The following is a 16,846-nucleotide window of genomic DNA, read 5'->3' as shown; positions in this document are numbered from 1 at the left end:
AATTTGACGTAATGAGGGTCACGCGACTGCGCCATTTTGGGGAGTTATTTGTGATTTATTTACAGTACTGACATTTGTCTTGACTTTTTGCTGATTTACGTACTACAAACAAGGTATTTTAATATATAGGAAGAATCTTAACAAAGCAATGGTTCCATTCGTCATTCATGTAATATGATATGAGTTCTGTATTGATTTATTTCTCTGATCAGCTACTGCCTCGGTTGACAATGTTGATGTTGACTGAGATTCAATCATGCATGTCACATTTGGCAAAAAATACTTTCATCATGTATATATGTCATAAAGTTCCACTTCTTAAGCTTTTTATTATCATTATGAGGATATGACATCCAAGTGGATGCAGTGAAATAGTCCTTTTAGTTTTGGTGGGCTTTGTCAACTTAACCTGTCACTGTGTGTGTCAGCTGATCAGTATCTTGGAAAAGGACATCATGATGAAGGCATTAAAACTTATAATTTCCATTGAACCTGGAACAAGAACCTGACACTGCATGTCATAAGATGTCAGGAAATTTTTGGCTTCTAGTATAAGCAAGTTGGGAACAAGTATATGGAATACCCCCTTCCCAACTATATGATTATATGTGATGGTGATCTCCCAGGTCCAGGGTCATATAGCATCAAATTGCTCAAATATTATTTTTTTTACCAGGTTGCTGTCTGAAAAGAACTCCCCATAGGGTCCAAGACAAATATGATGCTATAATTTTTAGATGCAAGATGCTGTATTGAAATTCAGGGGTTATCAGAATGCTATCTGTAAATCTTAGGGAGAACACTAAACCTTAGGGTTACCCACATTTTAGTTGTTGAACTTGTTCTCCACTTGACTAATCCAGTCTCCTATCCATCAGAGAAGATTCCAATAACTTGTCTGCCCTTTATGATCTTACTAAGTATTTACTATGTGTATTTAGTTACACCCATTGCATTAGTTGCAGTTTACCATATCTGTTCATTATTTTATTGATTTTATCAAAACTGTTGCTTTTTACAAATTTTCACAAGACTGCTTTAGTGTACTATAGATAGGGTTTTTTCATAATAGGGCACACTACATGTATATACATTTTTATATGTGTACACATACATTTTTGGTCAAATACAGTACATTGGGAGTTGATTGAAAGTGTCCCCACTACCACACTTCTCCCTTTAAAGGGAAAGACCACCTTTACATTAAGTGAGGCTCTTATGATAAATCATACCCATGTAAACAAAAATAAATAATCTTCAATGCAAAATGCGCTTTTATAAAATGCTCAAGGCTATGCAAAGTTCAAAATCCTTGAAATATAAATGGATAGCCATCTTGCTGAACTCTCCTATCTGAAGGAAAATCATAGCCAGATTTTATTGATTTTTACCGATAGCTTCCGATTAGCTCGTGACGTCACTAAGTTGGTTTGGTACTGATACAAGTACTGCTAATAATATGCAAACAAAGAATATCCCGTAAATATTTCTACGATCATTTTTATCTAATCACCAAAACATGATGACCAGTCAAGCTTACTATTGTACGAATGATGAAAGAGAAATGTTCTATAAGTTTTTTACCAGCTATACAAACATTCTTCGGAAGTAGCCATAAGATTATCCTTACAAATACTAGTCATCTGGCTGCCAAAAATCCCGTTGTTTGCAATGATGTCTGACATTTGCTTACATGTTGTGCCTCAATCTCTTCTTCTATTTACAGTGTATTTTGGGTTGAAATTATAGGGGAAAAGTCCCAGATTTGCAATTTCTTTGGACATTGTAATCATTTACTTATTTACAAACTGACTTCGTGACGTCACAGTTCAGCTGATGGTGGCACCCATACACGCAGGAAATTCAAATTTCCTAATTATAAATCTCGATTAATTAATTAAGAAAAGGAAATTATTTTGTTTCCATTTACTTTTCATGAATATTGAACGGATTAGTTTCGATATTTATGACTTGCACAATAACATGATCTTCTCCTTTAATGGGACTCCTCTGGCCTGATGGTCAAAAAGAAAAAAAAGAAAAATAGGAGATGTGGCATGATTGTCAATAAGATGGTCATCCACCAAAAGCTGAGCAACAAACTAACTTCTATAGGTCACCACACTGTCTTTAATAATGGGCAAAACCCATACATTAAAGCAAGCTATTAAAGGTCCCAAAATAAACTAATCGACATCTTATGTAATAAATGCTAAATTTGTCTTTCAGTTTCTGTAAATTTTGTATCTGCTTTCAGTGATAGAGATTAAAGTTATAAGAATGTGCTATTTTCAATTTAATTCAGAATTTTAATGGACCATTTGTTAACACTCTTGGAAAAGATTCTAATTTGCATGGGACATTTTTATATGGACGTGATAGATGGCAGACTGTAGTTTTTCGCATATATCTCCAAAACTGTTAGGTTTAACTAAATTCTGATGGGGTAAAAGTGTTCAGCATGATAAGATCTATCTCTGGTCAAATTTTGGTTTTAATCCATTAAACCATGTTGGAATTATTGCCCTTTTTCAAGGATTTTTGCTATTTTTAATGTTATTTCTTTCAAAAATCTTCCCCTCTGACACTACTTGACCAATTGAAACCAAATTTGGTATGAATGTTGCTTGGGATATCCTGCAGTGATTTAGCTAGCGCTCGCCATTTTCACCATTGACGAATGATTTTCGAAAGTGGCGAATTTTTCTTGTGCACAATTCGTCACTTGATATTTCGCTCCCCCCCCAAAGAAATATCAGTAAAAAAGCCTCTGATGTTCCCATGACCCCATAATTGACAACTTTATTACCTATCCCAAGCCAATTAGGGTTTTACAATAAACAATCATGACCAATGTTTTGATTGCATCACCTTTGATCACACCTTGCTTGATCACCTGGTTGAGGCTAATTATCCCAACAAACAAATTAATTAACGGTAATGATTTGTTTGTTGAGCGCTGTGACACGTTCTCAAAGTACTCAACATGTCATTGTATGTATTTAAAATGGAAAGATATTTGGATTTTTCAATCACAGTTCGAATCGCAACTATGTCCGCCATTACAAACTATTTTAGTTCGTCGTCATATGACAACGTACCTAAAGGTCAACAGTCTAAAAATAAGTCAACTACTACAAAGAGTCGCAGCGATCGACTATTAAAGTCAAAATTTAAACCAGAGTGGTCAAAGATATTTCCATGCATATACTACAAAGATGGGCAGAGTTGAAATCAATGGCAGTAATTTTTGACAAGGCAGAGAAGAAGTTTCAGGCAGGTCTTTGGTACAAGGTGGTTGTCCTTTGAAGGCAGTGTTGAGGCTCTGTTGTCAAACTTTGACATTCTAGTTGGTTGTTTGTAGTCTGATGAGCAGGGTGGTAATATCATAGCTTGTGGTCTTGTTAAGTTCATTTCTACTTTTGAGTTCTGGCAGTTTCACACTTTATGGCTGATGTCATGTGTTTAGTTTGTAGGGTTAGTAGAGTGTTTCAGAAGGAAGATCTTACTTTTACTGTTGTTAAGGAGGCTTTGGATCCTGCTTGTTCTGCTATATCTGACGTGAAAACTACTCCAGGTCCTAGGTTGAAGTCATTCTTGTCTCAGGTTTCTACTGATGTTGGGGAGAAGGGTCATTTCATGTTCAATGGTAACTTGATCAAGTACAGTGCAACTCAAAGTGCAACTTTGACAATCCTAATGTAAGGTTTATTGACCAGTTAGTTTCTAATCTTCAGAGTTGTTTCCCATCACAGGACATTTTCAATGCTCTTTCTATCTTTGATCCCAAGTTGATTCCAGAGAAGGGTAGTCAGGAGCTTGTTTCCTATGGCAGTGTTCATGTGGATTTCCTTTGTAGGCATTTTGGACAGGACAAGGGTGAGTACAGTGCTTTGATCAGAGACGAATGGTCTATGATGAGGCATGTTCTTGTAGGGTATAGAGGTTTGAGTATGGCAGATACTCTGTCATCTTTGTTATCCAAGGGCAGTTTTTCTGATGACTATCCTAATGTTTCTAAGTTGCTCTCTGTTTGTCTTCTTTCTGCTGTATCTTATGTGGACTGTGAGAGGGGCTTTAGTAGGTACAATCTGATCAAGACCAGTCTGAGGAATAGGTTGAAGGTGAATCAGTGAACACTCTTCTTAAGGTTTGTCTCCATCCTTCTGATATGGGTTCCTTTGATTTTAAGATGGCTTTCACTTTGTGGTGCATGGCTATGGACAGGAGGTTTATGCATTACTGATCAAGTAAACAGTGCTTTACATTCTTAGACACATGCCAACAATAGTATATAATTTTTAGATTTTTACACACATGATATGTATGACACAGTAACAAAGTATTTTTTTTCATTGTTTTTTTCATGAATAGTTGCTAATGTAGAAACTGTATGTTGTTAAATATTTTTTCATTAATATGAATTATCTGTTATTTATATACAAGTGCTGAAATAGAAATAAACATGTTATTATTTATAATATAGTTGTTATAAGTATATGTATATACATGCATGCTGATAAATTTGCGACGCGAAAAGAAAAAACAGTATTGAGATTTAGTCTTATGCAAAAGTGACTAATGGATTGAAAATCTTGGCTAAATCCCTGATCCTATATAGAATTGATGTGGGGATTTTTGATTTGTCGAAAAACATTGGGGCCGTTACTAAAAATAGAACATAGGGGTCAGACAGTAGTTTTTCACATGTCTCCAAAATTGTTAGGTTTAACTAAATTCGACATGGTAAAAGTGTTCAGCATGATAAGCTCTATTTCTGGTCAAATTTTGGTTTTAATCTGTTAAGCCATGTTGGAGTTATTGCCCTTCTTCAACGATTTTTGCTATTTTTAATGTTATTTCTTTCAAAAACTTTCTCCTTTGACATTACTTGACCAATTGAAACCTAACATGGTACAAATGTTCCATGGTGTATCATGCATAGAACTGATGTTGGGATTTTTGATCCATCAAAAAACATGGCAGCCGTTACTTAAAGCAGTGTAGGGGTCAGACTGTAGTTTTTCACATATACATGTATCTCCAAAACTTTTAGGTTTAGCCAAATTCTTTCAAAGCTGAAATGATCTTTATTATTAGGACTACAAAAGTCTTCAGGGATAAAAGTTGTCAGATGAGGTCTCACTAACCACTTCTAAAGTTTATATTACTTTACATGTTAAACAAGTAATTTTCAGTGTTTCACTGTGAATTCCCAAGACAAATGATACCTGAAAGTTGCATACCATTGCGAAGCTTGGAAAAGAAGGTTTTAAAATCATTATTCTAATGGTGCAATGACCTTAGATATTCTTCACAAAATTTACTTGAATAAAAAAAAATGAAAATCAACATTTTTACCTTTTCTGCTAACTGACAGCATGGAGGCAAATCATACACATATAAACAGTATTCATTCACTTTTGTAGTAAATTACAAAAAATGATTTTAAAATACACATTCTCAGCATTATTTTAACTACTTTTGATCAGAATACACACAAATTATGTATTTACAATGCAGATTTCTAGGTTCTGTGTTTTTGGTACTGCCTAGTGGGGTGGCCATATATATGTACATGTATATGTACGGTTCCCGCATGGTAATGGTCAAGATAAACATGATATTCTGATCTGACTGGTAGTATTAAAATTATTTTTTAGGTGCCCATTTTCACCAGTTGCTCAGATTTTAATGATTTTTATACTTGCTTTGATTCCAACCATAATTGGTTTATAAAGTAAACATGGTCTGCTGATATGAATGGGAATTATGAAAATGTTGAATAGCCATGGTTTAACTTCATTTTATGTTCTTGTTTAGCAAATGTATACTGGGTTAATGTCCCCTCAGACCCGGGCATAGGGGGACCCTTGCCCAAATTTTGTCCAGAGGTTCTAAAAGCACTGAAGGCATTTCCAACATTTAACAGTGCCTTAGGTACTCTTTTGAACTTACAGCATTCATCAGTATATGCTCTTTTCAGCAATTTTTTGTCAAACATGGTAATAAAGCATGATATTTTACTTACTTAGTTAATAGGACATGGGTTTCCAGGTGAGCGATTCAGGCTCTTTGAGAGTCTCTTGTTTAAAATGCCATATTTTTGTTCAGTGGCAGTATACATTTTTGTACTTTTAATTAAGATATCTATAATAACAATGTATTTTATTGATACTTCCACGTACTGATTAAGGTCTATAGGTAGTTTGTTAAACAGTCGTAATCAGATACATTCAGCAGTTACCTGGTGAATAGGACCGTTATCCGTAAAGTGTCTAAAATGTTCACAAGATGACTGCTTAATGCCTGTGTTTATGATTGTATCTTTGGTAGTGATCTGAATTTCAGTATTTGATAGGGTTACAGGGGCATTCACTTTAATTTATGATTAAAATTTTGAAAAAAAATAATCTTCATTACTTACAAAATTTGTTCTTTTAAAAATAGTACGGTATTTTCCGGACTATAAGTAAGTGGTGTTTAAGTTGAATTGCCTAAATTTGACCAAAATCGACGAAAAAAACATAGATAAGTCGAGGGTCAGACGTATGCATTTATATCTTCCATGTCGGGGGAGATCCAAGTGGAGCGGTTTGTTTTCAACAGCATATTATTCCAGCGATGTTACCAAGTATAAGATTTCTGAATTGAATAAATATATGTGTTTTTGTTAAAGTGTACTTTGACCACGAGTTCAATTATTTTTATTGAATGGCGTGTCAATGGCTCTGAAGCCATAGGTCATCAATAGTACGAAATTGTGAATACGTCAAACGTGTGCAGCTATGTGTGAAATAAGCGGGAAATTTTTTGATGAATTGGTCATAATAACGAGCGGTAATTAGTAGTGAGCACCGCAAAGCGGGGTGAGCTCTACGGTTATTACGTGTACTTTCTAAATTTCCCTTAAGGTTCCCCAAATACTAACGAACAAAAGTCATGTCCCGGAAGTAACAAAAAGTGACTGTCCTTACAGAGAAAACTCATCATTATCTTCAATCAAACAAATAAAAAAATATAGGTTAAGATTATGTTTTAGTAAAAATAAATTCATCTTTTCTGATAGTTTTCAAGTCTTTTTCTATTTTTTTTACTTATCTAAAGAAGTGAATGTTATGTTTTTAAAAACTTTGGGAAACACGTGGATGTGTATGTACGTGTTACGGTGTATCTCCGCTGTTCAACTGCTGCTGTTGTCAAGAACCTAACCCGCCTTGGAAAAAATATAACTCCAATTGTATTATCAAAATCAAAGCTTAGTTTTTCTAAGATAGGAAAGGCAATCATTTTCTTTTTTGGAATTCGCAGCTGTCATCTGCATTTTGCTTACATCACATAATATGCGTAAAATATTCCCACCATCCGTGGAGAACTGTAATATTGCAGATTGATCTGACAGGGATATTGCTAGAGATGTCCCTAAGGGATAAAAAATGTACAGTTTTGTGAAGTGCTATAAAGTTATTGACCATTTTGAGGGAAAGGGGGTATGGGGTTGGAATTTTGGGGAAGAAATTGTTCAAGCTAATCATTTATTAAAAAACTCCCCTTTTAATTAACAAGACAGATTTTCAAATAGAATTATTGATTTTGCTTGCTACATAAATATAAATAAAAATTTTGCACTTGCCAAGCAAAAATTTTCATCAGGGTTGACCCCCTCCCCCCCATGTAATGTCCTTTATTTTTACGAGTCTCGCACCGTTGGTGCAACGATGGTAAAGCTCACGGTGCTCGCTGATTTAGCAATGCCTACCCCATATTACACAATATTGCCTGGTATTACGAAATACAATAAAAAATAATTGTTACCTGCAAATTTTGTTGCAATAAGCAATTTAGATAACACCTTGATTGAATTAAAATTTGAGCCACGTGCGAATGTGTTACGACATACCATAATTGGGTATTAATTTGCATATTAAAGGACCAGTAACTCCAAAACACTTGATAATGTTTTCCAAGCAAAAAAAGAGTTTTGTTAACATATCTTCTTGAGTTTATTTATATTTTAACAGTTTCAAAGTCCCAGAGTTTTATTAACGTCATCATATTTATTCATAAAAGGATAGCTGCAATGATCAATAATGTTCGAATTCAATTGCCGGTTTTACTGTTTGAGTGACGGCTTTCTTTGATTGCAGTTTACCAAAAATTTTGAATTACAGCAATCAAAAGTGAACTAAACAAATCTAATGAAAAGCAATGTCGATGAACATTTTTCTTGAAGAATCCTTAGATAAGTCGAAGTGGACGATAAGTCGAGGCTGACACTTTGCTGAAAAAAAATATCGACTTATTGTTCAGAAAATACAGTACTTATTTGTTACAAGAAGTTAGTGGAAAGCTTGTACCACATGGTGAAAGTGCCATACCACACAAAAACTGTCTGGACAATAACTTGACTATTAAGTGAATGGATTTCTTGAAGTGGTTTGCTCAACTGCTTCAAGGTGCCATAAAGTGTGTCCTTACTTACCCCATCCAAGAGGTCAACCTCTTTGGTAGCATCAGGCTGCATCCTTTGCAGAATTTTTTTACACTGGTGAATTGTGATGAGGTAAATACCATATTATCCTATTTCACGACCTATGCCTTATTGCTCCTATTCGTTACCTGGAACACTGCTAAGTGCTTATGATACTTCCACTTACTTGATTTGAATACATTGTGATTTTTGGTTCATATTATTTAACAACTTCAAAGTTAGTACATGTACATGTAAGATTGAAATATCAGGTTTACAGATTTTTTCTGACTGTTGGCATTGTGGCTGAAGTATTTTTCTTTTTTTTGGCCCTTATTCATGTTGATGAAAGCCACACTCTTTCCAACTGATATTGGATAGCTACATGTCAATATATCAGGGATAAAAATTGGGAAATACAAGCTGGTAGCCCAGATCATATTTGTGTGTGATGTTTTCTATATGTTGAACTAAATTTTACCTAAAATTTTGGTAGCCCAGCTAAAAATCTAGTAGCCATGGGCTACTGGGCAACTTTAAATTTTTATCATTGATATATGAATAGGTAACCTAAAGAAAGTTTCCATTAAAAGTAGAATTTCTTAAACTGTAGATATATTTTGGAATACTTTGAAATGAATACATTTATGTATAAATTTCTGCTAAATATTATCATTGACAAACTATGGTGTTTTTTTTTTCTAACTAAGCTGTAGCCTTTTAAAATATTCAGTTGTCATTATACATTTATTTTGTACAAATTTCTCATAAATTGTGTCATTGGCCCACTATATTTTTGGGGGGTTTGATCCTTCAGCATCAAAATGCCTTACATTTGTATGTCACTGGGACTTTCCTACTATTTCTTGATATACACAAAAATGTAGTCCAAAAAATTCCTTTAATATCATTCTATACCTCTTTTATATCCAGTAAATATGTTTCTGGCAATTATTCAGCTCAATAATATTGTATCATTTCTGCAAGTAAAACTAAGATCTAGTCTAAGATTTAAGGGACTCCTTTTTGGCCATGAAAGATAATCATTTAGTAATAAATTTGCATTTAGGGAATTTAGTTCTTGCGGTAATGAGTCAAGAAGCATTAAAAGTTTTGAGCATGTTCCATTTAACTCATTCATAAGTAAAAATTTCCATTCTATCATTAGTATTTTACCAAGTAATGAACTGGAAGTAAATGGCAGTGATTTTAACCAAGTAAAATTGGCAGAAAAAATTCAAATTGATACAAAATGTCAAATTTTTTAAAATCTCATGTTCATCAAGGAAATTGTTTTCTTCAGCTGGTTTTATTTAATTTTAATTTCAGAGTAGGATAAATACACTGTTGATATTGTTATTGAATGTAAATGCAAACTAACTTTTTGACAGGTTTAAAAATTTGGCAAAAAGATGACACTGAACAAAATTTGTAAATTTATGTTAAGTTGGATTCTGTTTAACTATTGATTACAGTTTATACTTTAGCAATGTGTAGTATTGATTGACATTCAGTTTTTATATGTTTGGAAAAACAGTTCTAAATAATATGCAATGTATGATCATAGTTTTATTTACATCCTGTATTCTTCGAATTTTTTTTTCATGCTACAATTTGCACAAGAATCAAAAACCTCAGTACTAGCAGCACTTTGATTTAACTTAGCTATAACCTTAAATATTTCCCCCACTTTTTCAGATGGCTTCAAGGAAAAAGGTTTTACTGAAAGTGATCATATTGGGTGACAGTGGGTAAGTTTGTTAGACATGAATGTTAGATAAATGTCCTGTGTTTACTGTAGACCGATGTCTTCCTGTTAATGGATTTTCTGATTAACATTTGAAAGTAGTAAATGTACTTAAAAAGAGGGTATAACATGGAGTTAATGTTCATTTGTTGTAGTAGTACTACTTATTTAATATAGTCTGAATAATGATATACACGAAGACTAATTTATTCATAGATGTTCATTAATAATGGTTCTGTAAAACAAATGTACACCAAATAAGTTACACTGTATCTTTCTCATTGAATTTTAGTGTGGGGAAAACATCATTGATGAACCAATATGTGAATAAAAAATTCAGCAATCAATACAAAGCCACGATTGGAGCTGATTTTCTCACGAAAGAAGTAATGGTTGACGATAGATTAGTCACAATGCAGGTGAGAACAACCTTGTGGAATATTCACAATTTTGTACTTTTTATACCCTGCCACACAAAGTGGGGTGGTATTATGTGAATATCTCCAAAAATATTGTAGTTGCATGTCTGTCCTTCAACAGTTTCCAAATGATGACTTTGGAAGATATCAACAGATCTTTTTTAAGATTTGTATAGGTGATTATTTACATAAAAGTTACTGCTCTTTAACATATTTTTACCCCCAAATTTTGTTGATAGAAACGAGTTGTTTTTTTTTAGTATTTAATAATGTATTAAGTTTAAATTTCATTTTCAGTTCTTTTTTCCTTGCCAAGTTTATTTTCCGATGAATTAGAGTTATCATTCTTGGAATATGAATAATCAATTGATGAGTTTTTTTTCTTGATTAATTAGAGTTATCTTTTTTGGGGGGAATGCAGAGAAAAGTAGCTCTTTTAACATTGTGGTGTTGAAATAAAGTTTAAATTTTAGTTGTTCCTGTGTGTTGATTTGTAATTTAGCATGTGTCCAAACTGTCCATGGATATATGAATGCAAAAGGAAGTTCAGTATCATTTAATGTCCCATAGATATTACATTTGGTTTGTGTTGCAATTTACAATAATTTTTTTTAAATGACATATATTCAATTACTTCTTGGGGATGTATTAGGGTTCACAGACATGCACAAATTATGAGATATCAAAGGCAAAAGTGAAACATTAGTTTGTTTGACATTCCCCTACCAACCCATAAAAGAAACTGAAATGTTTTTAATGATTGAATGTCATCAATCTCTTACTGATTTCCTGATTTTATATCAGTATTTTTTTCTGTCATCTTGAGGGCTGTTTGGGCTTATTCATTGATGTTAAAAGGTAAACAACACAAATTATTAGTAAAGGCAGTCATATTGTATTACACATCTTTGTACTTTATCTATATATCTATATCTTTTGAATGTAAAATTCAGACTTGGAATGATCAGTCAGAAAAAAATTATTTACGTATTCCTACCAACCCATCTTTTTTTTTATCTTCTGGGCAATGTCTAACAGAAATTTTTTTTTTAAGTCTGGTCTTAAAAATGTTTTCAGGATTTTAATTTTTTTGTGCAATGTAGGTATAATATATGATTACATATTTATTATAAATTTAATGGAATATTTCTAGTTTTGAAATCCATTATGTCCTTTTATGTTTTCATTTCAATGTTCTGATAATACGTCAAAAAGGTTGGTAGGTCAGAAAGTTCTTTCAAGTAGACTTTAATGTTAAGTTCTGGTACCTATCATGTAATGGAAAAATCCTTATTTCCAGTTTTACACACTAACATTTAATGTTTGGACAAATCATCAAAATATTGCTATATAGAACACTACTGTTGGAAATAAAAGTTGTGTATATTTTAAGGAGGAAAATGTGAGGGTAGTTTGTTTTTTTTTACTCCTCATATGACTGAGAGATGTTTTCTTAGGGTTGTATCTTTTAAATAAGTAGTAAAATACCCTTATTTTTCTATATAAGATGAACAATAATGCTGTATCATATAAAAATAGTGACATGTATCAAATATGATTAAATTACTTAAAAAACAGGTCAGACTGAACAGTAGGTCTGTTTATCAGTTTCTTTAATGAATTTTTTTTTTTTAAATACAGAGAAAAAACTATGTCCTGTTCTCAAGCACAAGTGTAAGTAATGTCCTATATCCATCTCAACATTTGTTTATTCTATGTAGATATGGGACACTGCTGGACAAGAAAGATTCCAGAGTTTAGGTGTGGCTTTCTACAGAGGGGCTGATTGTTGTGTTCTTGTGTTTGATGTAACAGTGCCAAATACATTTAAACAGTTGGACAGTTGGCGAGATGAGTTTTTGATACAAGCAAGTCCTCGGGATCCTGAAAACTTCCCTTTTGTTGTAATAGGAAATAAGATAGATTTAGAAAACAGAGCCGTGAGTACATGCTGGTGATATCTTGTATCATTATGTGATGTAGCATTACATTTTTACAAAAATACATGCAGGAATTATAAAGATTATTCTAATACAAATGTACCAATATGTAATAAAAATTCTGAAAATTTTTTAGGTTAAATTTGATGTAACATTTAAAACAGACAGAATGGTAGCTATTAAAAGTTTATTTCCGTAAAGGTTTTTAGGTCAACTTGTGAAAATAAGCGGTGAAAAAAATAACCCAGGACCTTTAAATTTACTGTTTGTATGTTCACCACTAAATGTGATATTAGGTAAGAAGACCTAAGACCAAACTAATGTGTATTGATTTTTTTACAGGTAACAGCAAAAAGGGCACAGGGGTGGTGCCAGAGCAAAGGAGATATACCATACTTTGAAACAAGTGCAAAAGAGGCAATCAATGTAGAACAAGCTTTCCAGACAGTAGCAAAGAATGCATTAGCACAAGAAACAGAAGTAGAACTGTACAATGAATTTCCAGGGGAAATTAAACTCACAGGAGACAATAACAAACAAAAAGAAAGTTGTGGATGTTAATAATGTTAGGCTATTTTTTACTCAAGACCACTTCATGTTGATGATAGTGTACAGCTTACAAAAAAGTTATTTAAACAAAATAGCATCAAATGTGATATTTTAAAGCAATGATTTTCTACTAGGGAAACTCTTTCAGTTTTTCTTTGTGCCTGACAATATCAAATTAAAATCTACATGTGATGTTTATTATCATATATACACTGGGGAATTGATGAAGATTAGTGCATTATGACAAATAATTGGTTCATATTTGTTTTCTCTCTGTGGCTGTACCATTATTGAGCAAATGTTGATTTAATATTTTTTTTTGGGGGGGGGGGGTTATTTCAAGGGAGATAATTGTCAATTGTACAAGTAAGTTATTTCAAACTACAATCAGGGAAATGTAGAATGGGTAATTACATTTGTCCAATTTATATACACAATTTAAATTGAAATTAAAATGTAGGGTTTATAATCAGTCTTTTCCCTAGGTCAATGTAGAGCTGTTTTATGCAGCACTATAATGTTCTGTTCTATTGGATACTATTTTGGCTAGAATGTACGAAGGGCATTGTGCTGTATTATTTAAAGCCTAAAGAATTATGCTATGCCATTGAGCACTGTGCTCTTCAATATTAATGGGGAAGACACTGGTGCGTGTTAACTGATAATGATTGTTTCCAGCAAATGAAACAAATTTTGTTGTTGAAGTAAAGAAATACTTAAATTGTCAGTCAGTGTTGCATAAAGAGTAAATTGCAGTATATTTGTGAAATTGGTTTTACTTGTGTGAATGGATTATGAATGGATTGACCCAATATGATAGTTATTAACCTGTTGCTTTATATGTTGAATTGTGTTTTGATCTTTGCAATATTTTTTCAAATCTTAAATTTTCTGTTTCAGCTAATATAGAATTTCATTATGCTTAATATTCTTGACAGAGGTTGAACAAGTTAAATTCATCAATAATCACATTTAGTTGATAATACCTTTACATGTCTCAAGAACTGATTTAAATTGTGAGAGAATTGAATGAATACATTAATTTAAAATTGATAAATTTGAACTTGTTGTATATTTCATTAGCATGTGTAAATAAACATGTCAAAAATACTTTTGAATGAATATGATATTTGTTGCAATTATTTGTCTATAGTGAATAATACATATTTGTATTTGATTACTGAAACAAACTCACTGCTTGTTATTAAGTTATGCTTCAGAATTTATTCTCCAGCAAAATTGAGATTTATTTATTTATATTAATAAGAATTGCTTTTAATATGAACATCAGAAAAAGGGGGAAATGTACTACATTGATGTTTAAGAGCTAATTAGTGCTCATAATTGATTTTCAACAGGGATGTAATTGATTGGCAAGGAACTGAAGTTTTAAAGTTAAGAAGAATTAATGATTCAACATAAAATTGACTTAAATTCAATGCATGAAATGGAGATGAAGTTTGCTTCCTACCTCCCTGCTATATTGCTATTTTATCAGTTAAAAAAAAACCAAAAAAATTATCTAGTGAAAATTACCAAAGGAAAATGGATTTACATTGAACTTCTAGCTAACCATGATCAAAAGTGCTAATGCATCCTATATCCAATTCTTTATAATGCTGTGAATATTAATAAAATTATATTTTGTAGGGACCAAGACTGCTTTAAGATTTAGAATTTCAAGCAAATATTCTCCTTAGCTGAGGTAGTCCTGGCCAATGCTCAAAACCAATCTTGTTTTGGGCTTAGTAATGCAAATTTTTTCTCACACAATGCTAAATGTGGTGGACTGTAAGACAGTCTTATTAATTGTAATTTGCCACACAACAGCTTGAGATGATACTGCAAAAAAACTATGTTACATATTAGTATATAATTTAATTTCAGATGTAACATGCTTTCTGATTGGATAAAACAATTTTGTCCATCATCTCATAGACTAAATTTTGTAATGTGACTTTGACATCATCAACTTTTTTTGTTAATTTACTCCTGAAATTTTGATACTAAAATTAAATTATAAGGAATGACTGTTATGTTTTTGAAATTTGAAATAGTGTCAATGCCTGTGGTGCATACTTGAAAATAACCTGCTATGCAGGTTATTTAGTGTGCCAAACGTGATTGAGGTTATTTTATAATAGACTACAAAAAAATATAACTGTCACTCCTTAAGTACTTTATACAGTACGAACAAGGTGTTCTACACAAAATTTTTTCAATATTGGATTGGCTTTGTGGTGCATATGTCCTCATTATTTTTCCAAGTTTTCTCTCTGCCTTTTAAAATTTTCAATGAAAAAAATAAGAACAAATAGAACCAAAATCAATATATTTTATATATGCTAGTTGTTTTTCTGGAGTACAAACCACATAATTTGATCATTTTCTGAGTTATATTTTATATGTTGTACTGGATGATAAGTACTATGTATTTTGGGTGCAATTAATTGTACTGTGATACAACTATCCAGTACTGATTGTGTCTTACTTGTATTATTTAATAGATACACAATTTTCTTTTCAGCAAATGATACTATTTCTCTCCCATATTTAAATATGATCATAATTATGAATAAAATAAATTTTTACATGTGGTGTTTCTTTTGTTTTTCTTAAGGCCCTTTCATAACAGGAAAATTATATCGTCTTAAGACCCTGAAATATTTTAATTCATTAATTTACTCGTGAATATGCAGTTTGTGAACTAGTTAGAGGTTCTGTAGAATTTTATGCTTCTAAACGGAAAGTTTGCATTTAGCTAAACTGTTTAAATACATTGTCACCCAGTTGCTGAAATAAAGTAACACCCCACACAAGCCGTACATAGTTCTATATTTTTGAGTTGTCCCACAGTCAAATAGTCACAGTTTTCCTCAAATTACTTATATGTTGGTATATAGTAATTGCACATTATGTAGTTGTGCGTTTTGCTAGGAAATTTTGATCACTTATTTTTTTTTTGTAGGAGTTATGCCCATATAAAAACAACAAGTGAAATATCAACCGAACAGTCAATGGCAGCCAAATTGTTTTTATTTGCATTATTATGACCATCTCCAACTTCAGTGTGGGATATGTGAGCCTGCTTATTAAGTTCTTTCATTTTTTTTAATATTATGGTATGCTATTGTTGCTGTCATTCTGGTGTCCAGACAGTTACTTGAGAATAAGTATAGATCTATCTAAAATTGTATCACAAGGTGCCATTGAAGGAAGACTAGGATCAATTTAGATAGGTTGTGACTTGTATCATTTTGGAATAAGAGGCCAGAAATCAGCATTTTCCTGATAGCTCGACAATTACTGTAAACATTAATTTTCATAGTGGACTGAAAGTGCAAAAAAATAGTTCCTGCCAAAATGATTTTAAACACTGCAACACCAATTTTTTTTAAACCAGGAAAATTGGTACCCATGAATATGGTGGTCACTTGACAGTACATTGTATTTATGTAACAGAATCCACAAAAAATAATACTAGAACAGTACTTGAAAACTTTAAATGGAGCTCTGTGAATGTATATCAAGTGGTTGGATTGATTTTAGAGGTTGTGACTAACTGTTTAAAATTTTAAAGTATACCAGACTCAAATCATTGTCTTCCTGGTCCATCAAGTTTAAAATCCATCAAAGCAAAAGTAGTGCCAGGGAAACAAGTTATTGCTAAGAACATACTGTGACCTTTTCCTTACAGACCTCAAATTGAAACTCCTGCTAA

The 16,846-nt window shown here is 32.3% G+C and overlaps 1 protein-coding gene and 1 pseudogene across 1 annotated transcript; both read left to right on the top strand.

Moving 5' to 3' along the window:
- Window positions 1-24: 24 nt before the first annotated feature.
- LOC148627245 (ras-related protein rab7) lies at window positions 25-15,725 on the top strand. Its single transcript, XM_088570365.1, has 5 exons — window positions 25-113; window positions 10,169-10,221; window positions 10,510-10,636; window positions 12,358-12,576; window positions 12,919-15,725. The coding sequence occupies exons 2-5, from the start codon at window positions 10,169-10,171 to the stop codon at window positions 13,135-13,137; spliced, it is 618 nt and encodes a 205-aa protein (XP_088426491.1). The 5' UTR covers window positions 25-113; the 3' UTR covers window positions 13,138-15,725.
- LOC148627246 (zinc finger protein 862-like) lies at window positions 3,060-4,385 on the top strand (annotated as a pseudogene).
- Window positions 15,726-16,846: the final 1,121 nt, after the last annotated feature.

The sequence above is a fragment of the Perna viridis genome, chromosome 1 (assembly GCF_037379345.1).
Source record: "Perna viridis isolate PV_CMFRI_1.1 ecotype Kerala chromosome 1, ASM3737934v1, whole genome shotgun sequence".
Taxonomy (NCBI): domain Eukaryota; kingdom Metazoa; phylum Mollusca; class Bivalvia; order Mytilida; family Mytilidae; genus Perna; species Perna viridis.
This window is presented reverse-complemented; position numbering and strand designations above follow the sequence as displayed.

Coding starts and splice junctions, on each gene's coding strand:
- LOC148627245 (XM_088570365.1), top strand. CDS start 10,169: ATGGCTTCAAGGAAAAAGGTTTTACTGAAAGTGATCATATTGGGTGAC. Junction 10,222..10,509: donor ATCATATTGGGTGACAGTGG/GTAAGTTTGTTA, acceptor ATTGAATTTTAG/TGTGGGGAAAACATCATTGA. Junction 10,637..12,357: donor ATAGATTAGTCACAATGCAG/GTGAGAACAACC, acceptor TATTCTATGTAG/ATATGGGACACTGCTGGACA.